This window comes from Miscanthus floridulus, unplaced genomic scaffold (genome assembly GCF_019320115.1).
Source record: "Miscanthus floridulus cultivar M001 unplaced genomic scaffold, ASM1932011v1 os_1686_1_2, whole genome shotgun sequence".
In the NCBI taxonomy this organism is placed as follows: Eukaryota; Viridiplantae; Streptophyta; class Magnoliopsida; order Poales; family Poaceae; genus Miscanthus; species Miscanthus floridulus.
In genome coordinates this window covers 1-16,145 of record NW_027097852.1, presented here as the reverse complement: position 1 = coordinate 16,145, position 16,145 = coordinate 1, and the positions used below count along the sequence as shown (strand labels likewise).

At 43.4% G+C, this 16,145-nt stretch overlaps 1 protein-coding gene across 1 annotated transcript; it reads right to left on the bottom strand.

The window, feature by feature from the left end:
* Positions 1–1,965: 1,965 nt before the first annotated feature.
* LOC136534211 (translation initiation factor eIF2B subunit delta-like) lies at positions 1,966–10,685 on the bottom strand. The gene is made up of 7 exons (XM_066526674.1): positions 10,293–10,685; positions 9,292–9,432; positions 8,668–9,029; positions 4,290–5,034; positions 4,105–4,201; positions 3,964–4,018; positions 1,966–2,271 (listed from the first exon to the last, which is right to left on the bottom strand). The coding sequence occupies exons 1-7, from the start codon at positions 10,621–10,623 to the stop codon at positions 2,209–2,211; spliced, it is 1,794 nt and encodes a 597-aa protein (XP_066382771.1). The 5' UTR covers positions 10,624–10,685; the 3' UTR covers positions 1,966–2,208.
* Between the last annotated feature and the right edge of the window lie 5,460 nt (positions 10,686–16,145).

The following is a 16,145-nucleotide window of genomic DNA, read 5'->3' as shown; positions in this document are numbered from 1 at the left end:
CTTACCGTGGCGTGAAGCGAACGAGAGCAGCGTGGCGGGCGGTGATGGCGGCGGTGCTAGGGTTGAGGTGACTAGCGTAATGCGAGGGCGGCGGCTGACGCTTTAAGGCTATATGAGGGTGGCGCAACGCAGGGGTGCTATTGATGGGGTAGGGAGCCTTGGCGCGCATGGCAAAGAAGGAGGCGTGGCGGTCGCAGACTCCGGGGTGACGTGGAGTCGGGCAGTGGTGGTCGTGACTGACGGGGATACGCGCGGGAGGTTGAAGAACGGCGCTGACGAGTGGAGACGGTTGGTCAGCGACTCAGGGCGCAGGGAGAGGAACGGCACGGGCGCGCTACTGGGCCGCCTGCTGGGCCGCTGCAGAGAAGCGGAGGCCGCGTGGGCGAAGCTGGGCCGACGCCTAGGCCAACAGGCCGAAAAGAGAAGGGGAGGGAGAAAATCCTCTCTTTTTCTTTTCTAAGTTTCCAAACCAATTTTGAAATACAAATTCAAAACAATTTAAAGTTTGATTTCAAACCATACAATTCAAAAATAATATGCAGCGGCATGAATGCATAGACATGTATGTAGACCTATATTTGATTTTAATTTTAACAAAGTTATTATTTTTCTAAATTTCAATGCTCACAAAATACATAATTAAATCATTTTTTTTCCTATTTTAACACCATGCAAATTTTAGGGTGTTACATATGTCGTCGTCTACTCCAGCTGATCCAGCTGAAGATCCTGCCTGAGCAAGTGAGCAGAAGGCCAGAGGCCCAGGCCGCGCCAAGCCACGCTCCAGGACATGGACGCCCAACAGTGGCTTGCTACAGCCACAATATCAGGCTCAGAGATTCAGTTGTGCACCACGTTTACAGACAGTTCACTGACTGAGTGACTGGCTCCAGGGACCACCGGCCAGCTGCCGGAGACGACGGTCCCCATCGCCATAGCGTGGCGACAACAATGGCCTGGCCAAGCTGAAGACAAACAGGCAGAGTTAAAGCCGAGTGCCATGGCATCAACCCCACCAAAGATGCTCATTAGTGCTGGCCATTAAACAAGGACCGTATACATATATGCATATCACTTTCAGCAACACGGCAACTGCACAATTGCCAGTGATCCACAGCACCAACAGCCAAAAGGAAACCCGGTCAGATGATAGGATGAGCTCCAAGGTGACTAAGGGAGATAGATCTGACTCAGAGACATGATATTATCACGTGTGGAGGCCCTTCCCTTACTATGGATCGACGTCGAGGTGGGCAATGGCCCATGGCTGCACTGCAGAGCATCTATTGCTGGTGGCAGGAGATTGATGTTCATGTGTACCCATAACACCAAAAGGTGACCAGAGATTGCAAATGATGACGCATAACGACGACATTTCAAGAAAATGATAATGGTTGGGTTCTACAGGGGGACAAAATGCACAGGAACTAGGGCCGGACTGATGAACGTAAGCCAACTATTCATGGACATTCATGTTTGGTCACCTTGTTCGAGGTAGGATAACTGATTATATGGCTACCAATCAGCCATTCTTCGGATACCAAAAATGCTATTTTCACTTGGGCTGTAAAAAACTGAAAACATCAATTGTTGATATACAGCCTTGGATTTAGCATATGTGCACATGTGAGCTCGTGTTCCATGGCCTGTCCTATGAACAGTCAAAACAGCAATCCTTGCTGGCAGGAACTTGAAACCTGACCACAATGATTAAATGATCCATATCAGTGGAACCAATCACCTGTGAAGGTGATGAATTACACAAAATTACAACTACAAGGAAATAAAATCATCACCGGATGACATGAGGTAAATCGCTGACAAAAACTATTCCTCTGGAGCTGTATATCAATCAATTGACAAAAAACATAGTTTGTGTGACAGTGAGAAATTTTGGGCAAATGATAGAGAAAATAGTCAAATATTCTCATGCAAAACAGGAACATCACTAACACAAAAGAGCGATATCAGAAGTCGATTATGATGGGCAGATTCATAGGTTATACTCCCATTAGCAATGGTATAGGTAAATACAAAATTTTATGTCAATTGCTTCAACTCTACAAAGAAATTACAGGAGAAAACAACCAATTTGATGGTTGCAAAACTGAGATATGCTCACACCACCCCACTACCATTCCACTAAGGCAGCAAAAGCTGTTCAGATTATCATACCTCAAACTAAACAAGAAAGGAAAACAGTGGCTTCTATATCCAAACGTGCTCCCTGCGGTACTCTCTTACAATGACTGGTACACTAGTAGGTGGGAGCTGCGAGAGCAAAAAAAAAAGTCATCAATTCAATGGACCAAATGGCAGAGTTCAATTGAAATATTGCAAAATATGAAAGATATTTTATAACTGGCTCTGTGATAAGACATCCAAACCTAATTAATGAGTCAGAAAGGTTATGGCCTTATGAGGGAAAAGGCATCCAAAGACACAAGAAATAGGCAGCCTTTTACAAGGGAACAGAAAAAAGAGAAACAACCTGTGCTTGCTAAATAGACTGCTAATGCTTTTATAATGGGGGAACACCGACTAATGAAAGTAACTAGATACAAATCGTTCTCCACATCATATAGTCTTGTCATCATTCATGCAGTATGAAGCCATACATCACTGAGCACAATAGTCCTTCTATGGTCCTGTTTGGATCCATTAGCTACTAATAGTTAGCTAGCTAATAGCTCATAGCTAATATTAACTAGCTACTCCCTCCATTCCAAATTATAAGTCATTCCAACTTACTTGGAGAGCCAAAGCATCTTAAGTTTGACCAAAATTATAGAGAAGATTACACAGATTTATGACATCAAATAGGTATACTATGAAAATATAATTGAAGAATCTAATGATACTTATTTGGTATCACAAATGTTATTATTTTATTATATAAATTCAGTCAACTTGAGATGCTTTGACTCTCCAAGAAAGTTGGACTTATAATTTAGGATGGAGGGAATAACTATTAGCTGGTTTGCCTCAACTAGTGAGATAGTTGTTAGTTGGTATTCAGCTTGGACCCGTTCAAAGGAGCTAATTATTAGCAACTAACTATTAGCTCTATGGATCCAAACAGGCCTTATTATATCAATATTTTCAAAATGTAAGGGGAAAACACATTTCCTCAGCAAGTAAACGTACTGACACTATAGAAGGGTTGCAACAAGCAGAATATGTGTTTGTATGCAGCAGATTAACTGAAACTCAAACATATGATTATATATTTCATAATGTCATAACTTTTAATGTGGGGTTCATAGTTCATCTATATGATGCACATACCGTACAGCACTAGATAATACTATCAACTAACAACTAATTATTTGCAAGTAAAAACAAACAGTTTGACAATATAACGGGAACGAGCAAGATCTGTTAGGGTATGTGCAATGCAAGTGCACTTAAAGAGATGCTTAAGGTGAGAGAATAAATAAACTTCTATGAAACAGCCTTAGCTTACAATGATAGATTTGTTTAATAATGCCTAGATAGCTAAGAGCAAGGTTAAGCATTGAAACTGCAATATAGATCATCTATGCCTTAAACATTTTTCACACTAATTTTAAGCGCCTCGGCGCTTTAAGCCGGTGCAAGTGTCGGGGCCTGCCCGAGCGTCTCAGGCTGCATGCAAGCACCCAGACTTACATGTCCTGCCCTCCACCATGGCAAACAGATACGCAACTACAGGTAAGCGCCCAGCATTGTATGCGGCATTAGTGATTTGACTGATATTATGGGGTTGTGTTCCTCATTGCAAAAGCATAGACAAATTGGCAGCTCAAAGCTGTAAAATCAAAGTGGAAATATCCCCTTTGTAGTTGACAACATGTTCAGTATATGGTAAAAGAATGTCAGCACTTAACTGTTAGAAGCATTAAGCAATTAGAATAAATGTAATATGATTTGCTTGTAATTATAAGCACAAAGAGTCAAGTGTGAAGATGAAGCACGTCTTACCATTCCATAATCTGTTATGAGCATTGAAACATAATCGGAAGGGGTGATATCATACCTGCAGGTGCACGAAAATGATTTGATTAGATGCAAATTAACAAAGGAATCATGAACTATAACACCTGCAGGAAACAATGCACATACTTAAGATTCAGAAGGTGAAGATTTTCGTTCTCAGCCCAGTTTTTGAGATGGCTCATACTTTCATCCCTAGGAACTCTTGAAATAGCATCTGGGTCACCTGAGTAGATATCAGATCATGTCTTGTGTGGTTCCTTAACAGGAGACTAAACAAATAACTTACAGTAAGAAGAGCAACAATAACATACCAAGTTCATTAAAGCATATAGAATCGAGTTGAACCCTCTCATGAAACTTGTATGCCTCACAGCACACTAGAACAGGAACTCCAAAAGCATGTGCAACCATAGCAACCGAAGCTGTCCCAACTCTGGAGTAGACAGTACCATTTGATAGTACTGAAGAGGCGCCCAAAAACACTCTTGTAACCTCATGCATGATGTATGATACAGCATTTATGTGTGTATATGTGCAACTGATACCCTTTGCAACTAATCGGCGCAACAATCTTTGTCCCTCATGGTTTGGACGAGAATCTACCACCATAACACGAAACTTCCTTCCAAGTTCATGAGCATGGTCAAAAATCATTTCAACAACAGAGGCTGACCCAAATGTCAATAGGACATCGTCATCTCTGATTTTTGTGACAGCATGACTAACAATGACCTTATCTGCAACTATTATCTTCTCATTTATAAAGCGATCAATGTCAGATTGAAGACTAACTTTAGCTTCTGACTCTGACAATGCAAGTGGTAGCTTGGTAATCCTGTTCTTCAAAAATCTAATAGCGTTGCCCATGCTGATTGAAAGAGGCCTGCACTCAATGAGAAATGACACGTAGCTACTGATTTTAGCAGTAAGATCCCTATTCAGAATTTTTTCAGCAGGCATGGAGTAATCATTTATTGCCTCTCTGAATGCAAGAAGCATTGCTATACAGCGAGCATTGCCACCCGATATGTCACCAGACAGATACTGAAGTCCAACCTGAAACGTAACACAGGGGACATAAGATACTTGGTGTTCACCATATGACAATAAACCGTTTACCAGATAAGTACCCTCTACTCAAAGACACAACAACAACAACAACAAAGACGTTAAGTCCCAAGCAAGTTGGGGTAGGCTAAAGTTGAAACCCAGCAGAAGCAATCAAGATTCAGGCACATGAATAGCTGTTTTCCAAGCACTCCTATCTAAGGCTAAGTCTTTGGGTATATTCCATCCTTTCAAGTCTTCTTTTATTGCCTCTACCCAAATCAACTTCGGTCTTCCTCTGCCTCTCTTCACGTTACTATCCTGACTTAGGATTCCACTACGCACCGGTGTCTCTGGAGGTCTCTGTTGGATATGTCCAAACCATCTCAACCGGTGTTGGACAAGTTTTTCGTCAATTGGTGCTACCCCTAATCTATCACATATATCATCGTTCCGAACTCGATCCCTTCTTGTATGACCGCAAATCCAACGCAACATATGCATTTCTGCGATACTTATCTGTTGAACATGTCGTCTTTTCGTAGGCCAACATTCTACACCATACAACATAGCAAGTCTAATCGTCGTCCTATAAAACTTGCCTTTTAGCTTCTGTGGTACGCTTTTGTCACATAGGACACCAGATGCTTGGCGCCACTTCATCCACCCTACTTTGATTCTATGGCTAACATCTTTATCAATATCTCCGTCTCTCTGTAGCATTGATCCTAAATATCGAAAGGTATCCTTCCTAGGCACTACTTGACCTTCCAAACTAATATCTTCCTCCTCCCGAGTAGTAGTGCCGAAGTCACATCTCATATACTCAGTTTTAGTTCTACTGAGTCTAAAACCTTTGGACTCCAAAGTCTCCCGCCATAACTCCAGTTTCTAATTCACTCATGTCCGACTTTCATCAACTAGCACTACATCGTCCGCAAAAAGCATACACCAAGGGATGTCCCCTTGTATGTCCCTTGTGACCTCATCCATCACTAAGGCAAACAGATAATGGCTCAAAGCTGACCCTTGATGTAGTCCTATCCTAATCGGGAAGTCATCTGTGTCTCCATCACTTGTTCGAACACTAGTCACCACATTGTTGTACATGTCCTTAATGAGCCCGACGTACTTCGTTTGGACTTTATGTTTGTCCAAAGCTCACCACATAACGTTCCTTGATATTTTATCATAAGCCTTTTTCAAATCAATAAAAACCATGTGTAGGTCCTTCTTCTTCTCCCTATACCGCTCCATAACTTGTGTTATTAAGAAAATGGTTTCCATCGTTGACCTTCCGGGCATGAAACCAAATTGGTTCATAGAGACCCGCGTTATTGCTCTCAAGCGATACTCGATAACTCTCCCATAGCTTCATAGTATGGCTCATCAACTTAATTCCCCGGTAGTTAGTACAACTTTGAATATCCCTTTTATTCTTGTAGATCGGTACCAATATACTTCTCCTCCACTCGTCAGGCATCTTGTTCGATCGAAAAATATGGTTGAACAGCATGGTTAGCCATACTATAGCTACGTCCCTGAGGCATCTCCAAACCTCGATTAGATCCGGTCCCATCGCTTTACCTCCTTTCATCCTTTTCAACGCCTCTCTGACTTCAGATTCTTGGATTCTCCGCACAAAGCGCCTATTGGTGTCATCAAAAGAGTCATCCAACTAAAAGGTTGTGTCTGTATTCTCACAATTGAACAATTTGTCAAAATACTCTTGCCATCGATGTCGGATCTCATCCTCCTTCACCAAGAGATGCTCCCTTTCATCCTTAATGCACTTAACTTGGTTAAAGTCCCTTGTCTTTCTCTCATGAACCCTAGCCATCCTATAAATGTCCTTCTCTACTTCCTTCGTACCCAAATGTTGGTAAAGATCCTCGTACGCTCTACCCTTTGCCACACTTACAGCTCGCTTTGCAGTCTTCTTTGCCACCTTGTACTTCTCTATGTTGTCCACACTCCTGTCATGGTACAAGCGTCTATAGCATTCTTTCTTCTCCTTAATAGCCCTTTGGACTTCCTCGTTCCACCACGAAGTATCTTTAGCCTCGCCTCCACTTTCTTTGGTTACTCCACACACCTCTGAGGCCACCTTCCGAATGTTGGTTGCCATCTTCTCCCACATGTTGTTTATGTCCTCTTCTTCCTTCCAAGAGCCCTATTTGATAACCCTTTCTCTAAATACCTCTGACGTCTCCCCTTTCAGTTTCCACCACTTTGTTCTTTCAATCTTAGCTTGTTTATCCCTACGGGCACGTACATAAAAACGAAAATCTACCACCAAAAGCTTATGTTGAGAAACAACACACTCCCCCGGTATCACCTTGCAATCCAAGCATGCTCGTTTGTCTTTTTTTCTTGCGAGGACAAAGTCAATCTGGCTAGAGTGTCGTCCACTACTAAAGGTCACTAGATGAGATTCTCTCTTTCTAAAGAAAGTGTTGGCTATCATCAGGTCAAAAGCTACCGCAAAGTCCAGAACTTCCTCCCCCTCCTATTTCGTACTACCATACCCAAAACCTTCATGAACTGCCTCAAAACTTGCGCTTGTAGTACCTACATGCCCATTAAGATCTCCTATAAAAAGCTTCTCACTACTAGGTACAGCTCTAATCAAGCCATCTAAGTCTTCCCAGAACTGTCTCTTAGCACTCTCGTCGAGGCCTACTTAGGGGCATACGCACTAATTACGTTCAAGACCATATCACCAATGACAAGCTTGACTAAGATAATCCTATCTCCTTGCCTTCTCACTCCCACCACATTATTCTTGAGGCTCTTATCAATCAAAACTCGTACTCCATTTCTATTCGCGACTGTCCCTGTGTACCAAAGCTTGAAACCTGTATTGTCCACCTCCTTCGCCTTCTGACCCTTCCATTTAGTCTCTTGAACGCATAATATATTTACACGCCTCCTAGTCGCGGTATCAACTAATTCTCTTAACTTACCTGTAAGCGACTCTACATTCCAACTACCTAAACGGACCCTAGTTGGTCCGACTAGCTCCTTTACCCTTCGCACCCGTCGACTCAGATGTGAAGACCCTTACTCATTTTTCACTACACCCGGGCGCCGATGTAGCGCGCCACTAAGGATGCGACTACCCAATCCTTGCTCACTTGACACCGTGCCCAGATCGCGACACGGCCCGTCACGGGGGTGACGACCCGGCCCTTGCTCATTTAACACAATACCCGGGTTCCGATATGGTGCGTCGCTAAGAGGGTTATGCCCCAACGGTTTTCTTTCGGGTTTCATCTCCATTAGAATGGCTAGGTTTAATGTTGGCTCGCCATGCCTATCACAACCCTCCTCCTTTACCAGGGCTTAAGACCTGCTATGTTGAGACAAAGACACATGAAAAGAAAAAGAAAATTCTATTTACACCTATCCATTTTATGTGAATTGTGCTGCCCACAGAATCAGTAACACATAACATGAAACAAATCACGATTTTAGGTTGATCGATATAACCATTATTTTAAATTTTATTTCAAGAGAACTAAGCACCTTGGCTAACCCCCCCCCCCCCCCCCCCCCCCACCCTTCTCTCTCTCTCTCTAAAATAAGAATAATGGTAGGTTTCTTTTACAGTACATTGGCAACATGGTAGCTAATAATTACCTTGTACACAGAAGGATGCATTAGATCAGGTTGAAGAAATTTTGACTCAAGGTCAGGATGTTGAGTGCCATGTGCATATTGAGGCAAATGTCTGAACAGTTTGACCCTGTTTTGAGCTTCTGATTGGCTAACAACTGAACGCTTCTTTGCTTTCACCACCCGATGTGCATCATCAAATTGCATACGGGGTTGAGGTATATCTTTTTTTCTATCTTTGTCAGGTGGCCGTTCACCAGTCTTCTTATCAGAAGCAACTGGAGGGTTAACTTGGTTCGCATCTTTCTTCAGAGATGTCTTTGCTGTCTTGGGTTGCTTTGATATTTTGGTGCTAGCATCAGAAGCCATGGCTGTTGGTTTTAAACCTGCAATTTTTCACAAAGACATAAAGTTTGTGTGCAGACAGGTCAGGTGAGTCACTGTGAATGATACCAAATGCAAACAGACACTGCCCTTCCATCTAAAACGAAACTACTCATTCTTTTCTTTCAAGTAAAAGACTTCGTTTCACTTTAGATTTCCTTGATAAGATGGTCTGGGGATTGAGTGTTCTTACTCCCCTTTTAAAAATACGTGGAGTTCTTATATTCATCGAGACAATGTAAAGAATGAAAGCAGATCAACTACCTGCCTCCTTGGCAGCAGCTTTGGCAGCACGCTGAGACTCCTGAATGGCACGTCTCTCTGCTTTAGAAAGCTTTGGTTTCTGTGCAACTGAAGTTGGACCATGTTCATTCTTTGTTTGAGTAAGATCTCTCTTGTTTGGCTCTGAAATAAATAACAGAAGCAAATTTCTGCAATAAATAACCATAGAAAAGCAATTCTTCAAATGAATGCTGATAGACATAGTGTTGCTGTTTCCATGCTGAACAAATACTACATGTTATAAACCAAGGCGAGTGATCCTACAATGTGAGCCATTTTGCACAATCTGAATTGCACATGAACAGACACAATACGGATACCTAAAACATAACTAATGATTCACAGTATGGTCTTTATAGCTACCAGCAGTGATTTTGGTAACAGCCTAATACAGTCACCATGATTCAAGAAAATGAATCATTGCTGAATCATGCACGCGGTCACGCGGAATTGAGTTTCACTACTGAACAACGAATGCATTTGTGACTTCATCACTTTAATGTCCATTCTTAACATGATCCTGGTTTGCCTAATATACTTCTGGTCTGGTCAACAGCGAACAACAACTATGGGTCAGCATGAAGCAACAATCTCTCAGTTGGATAATAAATTACTGGAGTGTTTGGTTTGCAGAATGGGATGATCCATCATCTTACAGTTCCTAACTCTTTTGTTTGGTTTGGGAGTGGAATGGGTTGATGCATCACCACCTACCTGCTCGCACAGATATACCTTATACTCCTCCATCTACACGGGGGATTTTGATCAGTGCTTATTTGTGATATGCCTGCACCCTTGACGGTATTCCCAGCAATACAGCTATGCCTAATTACAAAATTTCACAACTATCTCTAGATAGGATAGAATCCAATTTTCTGACTACTAGGTATATTCAGCTACTAGAGTCATGGAGCAGTCGCGCATGGCTGTGAGCGATAGAAGACACATAGAGTTGTAGACTGTAAAGCTGAGAAAGCACGTACCTGGCAATGCGGGAGGGGGTGGGCGCGCCCAGGACACGTCGATGTCGTCGTCGTCGGCGTAGTCGTCAAGGTCGGAGACCACCTCGAGGAGATACGAGGAGGCCGGGGGCGGGGACGAAGGCATGAGGGACTCAGACGCGGGGGCGGGGGCGGGGGCGGGGACGGGGATGAGCGGGGGCGGGATCATGACGGGGAAGAGGCCGTCGGACGCGGTCGGCGACGCGGCCGCGGGCGCCACGGGCCCCCGAGCGGGCTCGGCGGCCGTGACGAAGCCCACCTGGCGGAACCGCGGCTCCACCCCGCCCGACGGCGGCGCGCGGCGGATGTCCATCGGTTCGGGGCGGCGGCGAGGGCTGGGATTCGCGAGTTCGCGCACGCGAAGACTTGAGAGGCGCGACGCGGAGGGACAAACTCGGAGGCGACGGATCGTGCGCGGGCTGGGCCGTGTGCGGACGTAGGTTAGCCCACGGTAGAGGGATTGGATTATTCGAAGAGGCCCAGTAGTGCGACGATGCGGATAATCCGAAGGAAGGCCCTAAAGCTTTCTGCTTTGATTCTTCAAGTGGTGGGCTCAGGCCTTCAGATGATTAATTCCCTTGGACCTCCTGGTGCAAGCGCAGAGGACGGGCCAAACCACGCGTCGGAGTTCCGGCCCATTACTTGGAGTTGTAGTGGCATGGGATTGATGATGTGCATCACACCTCGTGCATAAAATTTTGGAACAGTGCTCCTCTCGTAAGGACAGCCTACCCGACCAAGTTGCTGTGGTTCATCTGTGTGCAGCACGCACACTTTGCAAAAAAAAAAAAATGGATTTCAATTTACCTTCCTCAATTATCGCGATGTTCGATTTTTCTTCCTGATCTACTAAACTAGTTTTTTAATTCCCTCTTAACTTTTCAAAAATCATTCACTTTTACACCCTTTGCTTATATATGTTTGGTCGAACTTAAGATTATTCGACTCCTCTGAAAACAAGATTCTTTTTTTTTTTAGGAGGGAGGGAGCAGCTCCACACCAATTATGAGAGCAGCAGCTGTAGAGCTGCTAGCACATGAACTGAATGGAGCCAGGAAGTGAATGCTGCCCGAAGAATGTACAGTGCCATTTGGCATGTATAATTTGGCGCACCGTTGCATGAACAGTTACACTGCAGGGTGGCTGGCTGGCTCTACGTGCACCATATCATTGGTGCATGCGACACTAGCAGGGCTAGCTAGCACTAGCAGGGCTAAAGGCTAGTTACTACTAGTACTACTAGCAAGGACGACGGAGGTTAGCTCGCTCGTACGATCGACCTGCAGATCAGCCTGCACGAGCCAATAAGACGTAGCAACGCGAATATAGCTAGCCCCATGCATGTATATGTGTGTGTGCGCTTCGCCAGCATGCAAACTCATGCTGCTGCTGATGTGCATTACTGCATGGCCCATGCATGCATCAATACATGCACTATACATACTGCACTTACGTAGGAGTACTACGTACTTTTCACGGTGCGTATGCCACTGTACCTACGTGCACGCAGCCATGTGATGTGGCACACACGAGCACACAGTAGCTAGCATCAGGCTATCCGCACTCGTCGACCTCTATTTTCATCTCTAAAAAGGAATATTCTATCATAGTCATCGAGATTCTCTACTCTATATCCATTTCTCCCGTACTCGTGTTATCTCTATCCCATACTCTATACCCACTATTCCATATTTTATTTCCCTCACTCCCCTTTCTCTCTCTCACCTACTCTCTCTCTCTCTCGCGCGCTACAGTATATAACGTGTGTGCTTCCGGTACGCTGGAATTGGCGCAGCGCTGTGCGGCCGCTACGCTTCCGGGCGATTTACAGGCGCGCGCTGTAGGCTGTGCTGAAGGTGCGCTTGCAGGTCTGTGCGGACAGCCTCAGGCCGTAGCTATAGCCTGCGCCTTGCAGGTGTAGTGTCAATCATCAGCTGCAGTTTAGGACGACGACGACCTGGCGCGAATGCATATGTGTTGTACGATGCACGCAGGACAATTCTATCCATTATCCATATGCATATGCCCCATATGTTACACACTGCCTGCTATTAGTAGGTGCACCTGCATGCTGAATGCTGCAGGACGGGTCACACGTACATACGTGACCAATAATGGGGGGCACGAATAGTGCACACATAGGAGTATAGAGTAAGCAGCCGGAAGCAAGCTAAGTTATATGTGTACATGTGCCTGCGTAATGCATATATGCACGTACATATATATACTCTGTATACCTGCCACGCACGCGATATGATGTACTGATGTTTGTCAACTAATAAGAGTATAGTAAGACTCTGTAGCTAGCTAGCTATTGCAATGCATATATTTTTCACTCAATATATATCCCTACTAAGCGCTTTGTAAAAAAGAGAGAGAATTGGTGACATCATGTGACTGCTTTATATATATATAGTGATGTCGATGATCATGTGACTGCAATGTATATATTTTTCACTCAATATATATTTCAGGTGACTGAATTTTTAAGCAACAATCATGTTTTTAGGCAAAGCCATCTAGTATAATTAGAAGGACAACACCCGTAAGAGATAACTTATTTTTTTCCATTTCCAGGCAATGACAAAATTACATAATGTCTGGACAACAACAGAAAAAAAATCAGCAACATGAAAATATAGGAGAAGTGTGCTAATCATGGCCATCACGCGTACGATGCGACTGTTGGCAAAAGGCAGCACGCGTGCTTGGTGATCACGTACTAGCAGTTAAGCACAAACTAATAAAGCAGTTTTTAGGAGTACCCACACTTGCTTTTAGTTAGTTATACAATGCAATGACCGACTAACGGAGTGATCTAGAGATAGTGCTCAGCATGTCACGCTAACAGCGATCGAGGTGAGATCCAATAATAACCAATAATCTAGCCTGCTTGTTAATAACGACGTATACCTAGCTAGATAGGACTAGGACGTACACCGACTAACCTAACTGGCAACAGTGGCACTTGCCAGTCAATGATCGGTGTACTACTAGCATGTTGCATGCATGTACGTCAAGGCTGAGCAGCATCGTTTGCATGCAGTAGCACATGCAGGTAGCATGCATGCATGATGATACCTGCATGCATGCAGAGAGAGCTTTGTTTGGCGGCTTGCCGCGAATACATAGGTGCACTCATGCATATGCAGGCCAATTATTCCTTCCTTCTACATGCCTGCTCCGTGTGGCCGTGGTATGTGCAAACTGCACCATATGCATGTCGCAGGGTCACCAATAATATATGGGGCCAAGATCAGCTAGTGCACACAAAGTGGGAGGTTATTATATGGCTCTCTTTTTGGCAAGATGTTGGTTGTGATTTCTCTACAGGTTTAATCAAAATCGGTGCCAAATGTGTACACGCAAGAATGGCTTATATATGAAACTAAAAACGGTGGAGCCGAAGCTATTTCTCGCCTAGCTAGAAGCTGAAGCTACAAAAACTGATTTTTTTTATATGGTTTGACCGCTTAAATTTGGAGAAGTCCAAGCTCTGCCAAGGAGAAAATATACACATATGTAGCTTCACGTGCTAGTAGGGCCACACACATACAGTGATACAGTATATGCTTCATCTTATATATATACAATACAATAATAAAATCCAAATACAGCTACTACTATAACCCAATAACCCAAGGCCCTGCAGGGGGCGTAAGAAGCATGCTGCATGCACTGATGGGTGCGTGGTTGATCTGCTGGACAAGTTGGGCCACACACCCTGATAATGTTGGCCCGGCAGCAGGCCCACTAGCTACCTCGCCCTACCCATAATATGCACATGCATTCCTAAAAAAAAAAAAAAAAAAAAAAAAAAAAAAAAAAAAAAAAAAAAAAACCTGCCTCCGTGCATATGCTTGGCTACGTACGTCCCGCTAGATATATAAATGTCTCTCAAAAATGAAATACAGTAACTCTTCTTGTGGTTGTGCAGGCAGCCAGGCACCTTTGCAATCCCAGCTAGGGCTAGTTTAGCCGGCACACCGGGCCCATTCATCTAAGCTTGTCGTACGTCGTCTACGGTACGGTGACGCCTCACGCGTAACTATTGTCAGTAAAAGTCACGCGCGTGTGCATGGTGATTTATCAGCTAACCATCTTATTAGTAGTTACGGAGTATATATACTACCCCCCAATTGCTTTCAGTTACAAAATGACTCCTGCAGTGAGTGCTCATGTGACGCTAGCTAGCTAATGTGAGGTCCGATCCGGCCAACAGATCCGAACGTTCACATAGCCCTTCTTGTGCAAAGTGACTCTGGCTGTATCATATCCTTTGTTTTGTACGTTCGTTCATGCAATTAATATTGAAAACTTGTGCCCGTACGTTTTTCAACCAAAGCATACATACTTTACGTACGCCTCTTTCACTGGTAGAGAACCGAGCTTTACTCCCGGTGGGGAACCCCCTCTAGTCCCGGTTCCCCATCCGGGAGCAAGCATCCGGGACTAAAGGGGGGTCCTTTAGTCCCGGGTCAGGAACCGGGACTAAAGGAGGACCTTTAGTCCCGGTGGGTAACACCAACCGGGACTAAAGGTGCCTCCTGACATGCCACGATGGCCGGCACCTTTAGTCCCGGTTGGTAATACGAACCGGGACTAAAGGTTTTTTTCTTTTTTCTTTTCTTTTCATTTTTTTGTTTTCTTTTCAAAATAGGTTTTCGAAGTCGTATTGTACGCTGCTAATTATACATTTATATGCGCATATAGTATGTTTCGGTTCAAGCACAATGAACGTATTAAATCACACAATTCAAGCATAGAAATATATATATATATATATATATATATATATATGCATGCATCATATATATATTTACATGCATGCATGCATATGTGTATTTTACATTATATTATTTCATGTGCATATATTACAAAAGATTGCATTATAGTTGTTGTGACATAACAAGTTTCTTCTCATCCTCTAGCTTGGCTTCAATGGCAGTGTTGGGTCGAAGTAGAACTCGCCCTTGGAATCGATGACCTGCTCATTAAAAAATCCGGCTATAGACTCTTGAATTGCTTTGATTTGGTCTTGCCGTATGACCTTTTCCTCCAACCATCGAGTCTACAGGTTTGAATTAAAGGAAAATAAATTAATATATGTACATATATATATATAAAGACATAGTAACACAATCAATAATAATAATTAAATGAATATATAGTGTATTTTTAACGTACTTTGAGTCTCTCTGTAGGAGTTCTTTGGGAGAGCACCTTGATAAACTTGCAAACATAGTAACCACAGTAGTTGTTCCCCTGTTCCTGCCTCAGACACCACTTTACGAGAAAAAGATTTGTCATCCAATCTGGTGATCCGGTGAAAGCTATATGTTTAATTAATAAAGATGATGCGATTCAGGGGACTTACTTTCAATGGGATTACATTCAGTGGCGCTTTGCATTTTTCCATGTGTTGCTTCTCAATAAAGGTTTTCCAAACACTGCCCAATAAAAAATTTGCCACGTCATCAGATATAGTTAATCATCATGTTTGTGTGTATATATAGTTGCTAGAGATCCCGAAATTACCTCTGGATAATATCTATCATATCTTGGTAGTCTTGTTGTGGTTTTCTCATCGAGTCATAGATTATCAAGTGACTTTTCACCAGATCGATGTCCATCAATATCCAGTGATTGCTGCATGTGTTTATAGGATATAACGCATAACACTCATTAATTAACTAGAATCAACATATGAGCCATTAAGGCTATGATCGACATGATTAACACTCACTTGAAGTTATAGGGAAAGAGTATATCCTTCTTGTGGCGTTGGTTCACTAAGAAGTTCATGATGTTACTCTCTGACTCAGACTTCCAATT

Excerpts from the sequence above, each read along its gene's own strand:
- LOC136534211 (XM_066526674.1), bottom strand. The coding sequence starts at position 10,623 with ATGGACATCCGCCGCGCGCCGCCGTCGGGCGGGGTGGAGCCGCGGTTC. Across the intron at positions 9,433-10,292 it reads ACCCCCTCCCGCATTGCCAG|AGCCAAACAAGAGAGATCTT; the intron begins GTACGTGCTTTC and ends TATTTATTTCAG. Across the intron at positions 4,202-4,289 it reads TATATGCTTTAATGAACTTG|GTGACCCAGATGCTATTTCA; the intron begins GTATGTTATTGT and ends ATATCTACTCAG.